The 7500-nt window shown below is 44.9% G+C and overlaps 1 protein-coding gene across 3 annotated transcripts in view; it reads left to right on the top strand.

Annotated features, from left to right (window-relative positions):
• Amph (amphiphysin) overlaps window positions 1-7500 on the top strand; it is a 145128-nt gene that overhangs the window by 95135 nt on the left and 42493 nt on the right. For all 3 annotated transcript variants that reach the window (XM_080276135.1, XM_080276126.1, XM_080276119.1), the window contains exon 2: window positions 5416-5551. In XM_080276135.1, coding sequence (XP_080132261.1) covers window positions 5416-5551 — 136 coding nt within the window. The remainder of the gene's footprint in view (window positions 1-5415; window positions 5552-7500) is intronic.

Here is a 7500-nt window from a genome sequence, read left to right as displayed (position 1 = left end):
GCCACCTCTCCAGCCATCTTACCCAATATGGCTACTTCCGGCGATGGTGGTGGTGGGGGGGATACTTAGTCATATTTACTGGCGATTTCATTTAAGATTTGTGTTTATAGGAAGAACAGGAGGCGTGGGACGATTTTACATTCTTCTTTCTTTGTTTTCCTGTATAAATCAATCCTCGGTACAGTTGGGAATAGGTGATAAGTTTGTTTTGGGAGACTGGGCCCTTGACTTACCATATAAAGGCTTGCATGTAGGCGGACTGGCTGGATGCTTGGCCTGGTGGAGGGGAGTGAGAGAGAGAGAGAGAGAGTTTTAATTCCTGCTACCTCTGGACGATTAGCCTATACTCTTATTCTCTTTAAGCTCCATCCCCAAGAGAGGCTTTCCATAACTTGAATAAAATCGTCTGATAGCAACAACTACAGTGGTCTTCACCCGGACTCAAGGGGTTAATGTTCAATTGATGTCGATTCACGCTGCATAAATAGCACACTAAAATATCAGACGTACCACATGCACAAGTTAACCTGATAATGAAGAGGTGCTGTACTCCTTTTACTCTAACTTGGACTGAAATTGCCAAATATTTATCTTGAAAGTTGAGTTGAAACAGTAGATTGAAACTAGAATACGGTGCTAGTCACGAAGAAGTGCTGTGGAAAGGATATAGAGCCATAGGATTGTCTCTGCCACAGCACCTTGTGAAATAAGCTACAAAAGGACGAAATTCTGGGTCAAGTTAAGATAAAAGAACTAAACATATCATTAGCTGGTTGGTTATAAGTCCCCTTGAGGCTGATGGCATGATACAGGAGTTATTACGTGCGAGAAAAATGGTGTCTTAATCAACCTGATGTTATTTATGACCCGGTGACTGTGATTATGTGCTCTATAAATCCATCGCTTTTTTTCCTCTAAAGGCCTCGTTATGATACTCTCATTACACTACTGCCTTCCAGCCACATTCCAGGGGGTTAAGTCTTGTCATTCCCCAGGCACCTACTGCATATTCTACGCCAGCTAACTTGTCTAAATTCACTCCTAACAGCCGCCTCTAATTAGCGTAGGTAATGTTTTTTCTGTTGATAAAATGGTCATCTAAGTAACGCCGTATATTCACACTTGTTCGTAAATCTGACATTAGTCTTGCGTGAGCCTCGGATGATGGCTGAACGGATGCGGTTTTGAAGACAGGTTGGTTGTCGCGGAGTTTATCTGAGCACATGGAATGTTGATTTTTTTTTTCTTATATACTCATTGTGTGCCGACATAAGAAAGACAGTAATAGCTTGACCTCTTTATTTTCCAATGTCTCTTGATTGACCCACATTGTGTTGGGCGACTTCGACCAGCAGTACTTAGAGAGCTTGGTAACACTTCCACATACTCTCTCGCTCCTTTCCGTCGCTTCGCTTTGCATCGTTCGCTCTGCTTTGTTGATAAAGGCATCAGGATGCTTACATGCGTCAGCCTTGGTCACATGATGGCGACTTTCCACGCTGCTTGATCTTGAGCAGCCTCTGTATTCAGTTCCTTCTCCTTGAAATCACACACTAATACCTCTTCTTTTTTGTTTTTGTTTTTTGTCTGCCCCTCACAACTATACTCTCAACATTCACACCTGTCACCCTCCGCACCCAATTATCTCCCATCCCCTCCACATGCCCAGACCACCTCAATCTAAAAAATACAAAATTATATTAAGATGGTAATAGGGAAAATAAATCGTAAACGAGGATATGTTAGGCACACCAAAAATCTTTCCCATAGGCCTTAAAATTGACTGCTTGCGAGTTTTAGGAGAAAATGAAGTTGAAAATATCGACACTGATAAATTCGTAGTATTGGCACAACTCGTGTTTAAAACAGAAAAAATGTCGTGTGAAAATAGCTTGACATGATATTAAGTACACGTTGAACAATGCCAGGCTTCCATTTTGCCGTGAACAAGGAAAGTACAACATCGAAGACCGTCCATCTTTTCACAGTTTGATAAAGTTCGTACTATTTTCCTTATTCACGTCTAAATCGATGCATAACACTTCAGCAAGTGCTTAATATTATGTCAAAGCTGTTTCCACGCGACACTTGCGCGATTTACGCTGATGCAACAAGAATCCTTAATGTCGGTATTTTGAAGTTCCTTGTATAGACCCAAATTCGCAAGTGGTCCATTCGTGGTGGAGGGAGAGTCAAGAGGGAGCTTTAGGTGGGTTAAGTGGCGGTGAATGGGTGTGTGGGTGAGGTGGAAGGGGAGTGGAGGGAGGCAGGTGGCGGAGATTGATATAAATGTGGGTAGGGTATTGAGTGTGGAAGGAAGTGGTTTGAAAGGGTTAAATGATGCAGGTGGAGAAGCTGAGAGAGAGAGAGAGAGAGAGAGAGGTGGGGGAGGCAGGGAATGGCGGAAGTGCAGTTAATAGACAATGACATTCGGGAGTAAATTGAAGTGTAAGTGAATGTCAGTGAGGTGTTACGTGACAATAGGTTAGGCTTGTTGGTGTTTTACTCTCCATTACATGAACATGATCCCTGACAGTGAGAAAAGTACCTTATATATTTTGTACATGGGAGTAACGGTGGGAGTTGCCTGATTGTGGCTCACTGATACATACGGTAGCTAGGTGGATGTTGGTCAGTGGAAGTGGCAGTGGAAGCAAAGTGATACAGAGGTTACACGTTCAAGGGTATAAGCTGTTGTTGGTGGGTCGCATGTCAGCTGAGAAACCTCAAAGGCAGCTCTCAAATAACCGAATCCTTGACTGCATTATACAGAGGGTTTCATAAACACTTATACCCACTGTATGCTGGTATATTTGGCTTCTTCCTGTGTATGGACGATTAAGTTTGGCCTTTTTTTCAAGTTTTCTCCTAGAGGCTAAATTTTTTTGGACTTTCACACTCTTATTGTTTGTGTTAGCATTAAATATAATATACGTAATTATAATGTCAGTTTCGTTAAGCTACACCCGATCAAAAACCATTTAACCTTCCGTCCTACATTACAATAGAGTGGTGAAAAAGGTAAATATGAGCGAATTTGAAGGAGGGAGGAGGCGAGTTAGACCAAGGAGAAGGTGGAGGGATATGGTGGATGAGTGTGTGAGGAGGAGAGGTCTGGAAGTCGGTGAGGCTAGGGGACTGACGAGATCGAGCTGGCTGGATGAATATTGGAAGGAGAAGCACATGATCAGGGATCTGGCACCCCTTTTTAACGTGGCAGCGTCCGGATTGACTCTATCGGATACGTTTATGTGAAGCTACAATATGTGGTGAATGTTTTTAGCGTATCAGATAGAGCTAGGATTCCGGGGGCTTGAATGATAAGTGAATGGAAGCCTGGTTTATTGGATTGGGCAGATTTGGCCTGTCTGGACATTGCTACTCCTCACCCTGCCCTAAAGTGGGAAGGGAGGTCCGGATGATGATGATGATGATGGTTCACTTTCATTTTGAAACAGGAAGCGAAACGTATGGAAATAGTCTCCAGGTAGTAATCATATAGCTGTACATGGCCTGTAACGTAAACAGTACGACATGAAGAACGAACTTTACGCAACATATGAAGTAAACAGTTCATTCAGAAATAGTCGCCTAAAGAAAACACACGATAAGCACTCAACGTGAACCCATCGGCCACCTGTGTACAGATATTTGTGATGGAGTGTACAATGTTGTGACTTGGGAGTACTAATGTATGGTGATGGGGGTGAGGTGGCCGATGGAAGCAGGTAAGTGGTGGGTTTGTAGGTGGGGTGGTGGGTTAGTGGGTGGGGTGGCGGGTTTGTGGGTGGTGTGGTGGGTTAGTGGGTGGGGTGGGGTATAGGTTTGCCATAGTGGGTCATATGGGTCACGGTTAGGCAGGGCAGCAAGGTCACGTGGCCAATACACTTTCACCAACCCTACACCTCTGTCCTCCTCTCAGCTTCCAAATCTCGCTGGAATGCGGGGCTGGCGCTGACCTTCCGTATTTATATCTACGTTAGTTGACCTTTGATTCCAGACCTTGATATTTGCCTCCTTTACCTTGTCCTCTCGTCATTGTCATTGCAATTATCATCATTATCATCATCATCATCATTATCATCATCATCATCATTATCATCATCATCATCATCATCATCATCATCTGTCCTCTTCTCATACGCGTTGGACAAATCTTAGTATTTTTCCTCAACAGATAACTTCTTTATGGGTCAGTGGGCCTCCTGTCTTTCCATCGTTCTGCCCCCCCCCCCCCTCTCTCTCTCTCTCTCTCTCTCTCTCTCTCTCTCTCTCTCTCCCTACGTTGTCAGTAACCTCTCTCCCCATCTTACTCCCCCTGCCCCTACCACCTTTCTTTCCCTGTCTTTCTATCGCTGTCACTCCTGCCTCCCCCTCTCCCTCCCCTTCCCCCACCCCCTCTCCCTCCCCTCCTCCTCTCCTCCCCCTCCCTCCCTCCCCCTTCTCACCCTCTCTCGCCCCTCTAGTGTTGATAAATACCTTTCAGCCCGGGTAGTTTTATGTGTCTGGCGAGAGTACGAGACAACGCAGACCGAGGTACTGTGTGTGTGTGTGTGTGTGTGTGTGTGTGTGTGTGTGTGTGTGTGTGTGTGTGTGTGTGTGTGTGTGTGTGCTCTTGTGACGGAAGAGAGAGAGGGGGACATGACACCTTTTGGCAAACTTCCATCTATCATCTCCCTTGTTTCTTCCCATCTCTCTCTCTCTCTCTCTCTCTCTCTCTCTCTCTTACACACACACACACACACACACACACACACACACACACACACACACACACACACACACACACATCTATCCTTTCCCTTCCATTTTCCTCTTCTTCCCCTCCATGTCCTCTCTCTCTTCTCTATCCTTTCCTCTCTGCCCACCCCTTCATTTCCTCCTCCCCATCTTTCATTTCCCATTCTCCCTCCTTTCCTCCACCTCGTCCCTATCCTCCCTTCTCACCCTATCTCTCCTCCCTCCACCTCCTCCCTCCCTCCACCTCCTCCCTCCCTCCACCTCCTCCCTCCCTCCCTTCTCTCCATCACATCCACCACTCTCCCTATCTTTCCCTAATCTCTTCCTTAACGTCAGCCTCCATTTCCCTCGTCACTTTCCATCCATCACTTTGGTTTGGGAGATTGCGTAACCCCTATTCAGGAGCGATTTATTTTGCACATTACATCCCGGTGTCCTCTTGTATGTTGTTAGTGCAGAATGTGTTCAGAGTTATATCTTACAGTGAAAGATATAGCATACGACAGAGGTGTAATATGCAAGCACGCTGGTTAATTTGGCTTTACGTGTCTGAACCAAACAGTATAACCCCGGTCTCATAAATCAATATGGTAATGGATAGGTAGATGGATAGATAGGTAGATAGATAGATAGATGGATAGATAACGTAACCCCTTTTTCTTTGTCGTTCCACAGATCCTACAGAACCTAGGCAAGGCAGACCGCACAGTGGATGACGTTTTTGACGAGTATGAGATCAACTTTACTCGCCAGCAGACCAACGCCAACCGCCTCCACAAGGAAGTGTCCAACTACCTCAGATGCTGCAGAGGTGAGTGTACATCCCTTGCCTTAACCTGTACACCTCTTGCCTTAACCTGTACATCTCTTACCTTAACCTGTACATCTCTGGCCTTAACCTGTACATTCCTTGCCTTAACCTGTACATCTCTTTAACCTGTACATCTCTTCTTAACCTGTACACCTCTTGCCTTAACCTGTACATCTCTTTAACCTGTACATCTCTTGCCTTAACCTGTACATCTCTTGTCTTAACCTGTACATCTCTTGTCTTAACCTGTACATCTCTTTAACCTGTACATCTCTTGCCTTAACCTGTACATCTCTTGCCTTAACCTGTACACCTCTTGCCTTAACCTGTACATCTCTTTAACCTGTACATCTCTTCTTAACCTGTACATCTCTTTAACCTGTACATCTCTTGCCTTAACCTGTACATCTCTTTAACCTGTACATCTCTTCTTAACCTGTACATCTCTTTAACCTGTACATCTCTTGCCTTAACCTGTACATCTCTTGCCTTAACCTGTACATCTCTTACCCTAACCTGTACATTTCTTACCCTAACCTGTACATCTCTTACCCTAACCTGTACATCTCTTACCCTAACCTGTACATCTCTTACCCTAACCTGTACCTTACTATTGTTCCTTTACCTTAATTTGGCCCAGATTATCGCTTTCGTTCTTACTTTCTTTCTTTCTTTCGTTTTTCTTTCAAACCAGCGCGGACCGTAAACAGATTTTTAATGTTGGGAAAGGTATCAGGCCTTCACAAACATGGGACTTTTACTGGAGAATATTTCCAAGAGTTTTCGTTCACTGTTTCAAAAGGGAAAGACGAGAGGTTGTGACGATACGGTAGTGCTGGTTTTATGAAACTTACGAAAAATTCTCTCTCTCTCTCTCTCTCTCTCTCTCTCTCTCTCTCTCTCTCTCTCTCGATGAGTACATTGAGTAGCACGCGAAATAGTTTCCCGTACCCCAGGAAGCCATATCCTACGCTGGGTGGTAACTATATAACCAGATGACTCCTGGTGGTTTAGTGAGTTAAGACATTCTAGTCGGATAGAGGCTGTATGGGTTCAGTCTAAGGGATGGTCGGGGTTTATTGCTCTCGTAATGCCACTCAGGGGCGAGTGAGGCTGGTCATTATTGCCTTAAATGGCGGAACTGAGTAGCCTAGCCCCGGACCCCTGCTTTTGTGTATATATGGAGCAAGATGGTATTGGTGATGATGATGATGATGATGATGTGGAGGAGGACAACGACGACGACGACGACAAAAAAAAAGTTAAGGAATTTAGATTATGTTTGTCGTTGTTTTCAAGAGTGCAGGTGCATCGTATATCTTTTATCAGGGTGCCCTTCGTAGCGTGTTCCTCGGCCTCCCTTATCACAGCCAGCGCCCTCAGACACCAGCAGCGTGGCGGGTGGCGTTATCTTGCTAGTGATATCGGAAACATGTAGTGCCGCGGAATGAATCAGTTAGACTCTTTGATTTTTACTTTGACCAAAAATTCGTATCTGTCCATCATACGGTCTTAAGTTGGACAGATTAACACTAGAATATGATGCTAGTCACGAAGAAGTGCTGTGAGAAGGATGTAGAAGTGTGAAGTAGACGCAGTGAAATAGACGAATTTATGTCCGTGTCTTTAGCACTTCTTCGTGATTATTCCTTGGTACATATTCTCACACTTAAACCCCTTCAGTCTGGTGACGCCTCGCTCTCACCACACGATTCGTTTGCTATTCCCACTACCTCACCCACGCCCACGCCAGCAGACTGAGCCGTACCGAAAACACACGAAAATGCCGCAGGTGCGTTTCTGGTGGAGCGCTATTGACGAACCAGCCAGTGCCCTTCATAAGCTGAATAAAATCGTCTGAAGATAGGAAGGATAAATTAAATAAGAAAAAACTAGGTCCTGGGTGCGCAGTGGTTAGCATAGCGGACATTCCTCCCCCTCTGCTACTC

This window comes from Coenobita brevimanus, chromosome 7, assembly GCF_032717465.1.
Source record: "Coenobita brevimanus isolate Jiangsu-jjx chromosome 7, ASM3271746v2, whole genome shotgun sequence".
Taxonomy (NCBI): domain Eukaryota; kingdom Metazoa; phylum Arthropoda; class Malacostraca; order Decapoda; family Coenobitidae; genus Coenobita; species Coenobita brevimanus.
The sequence above is the reverse complement of the archived record's forward strand: the minus strand, read 5'-3'. Positions and strand labels throughout refer to the sequence as shown.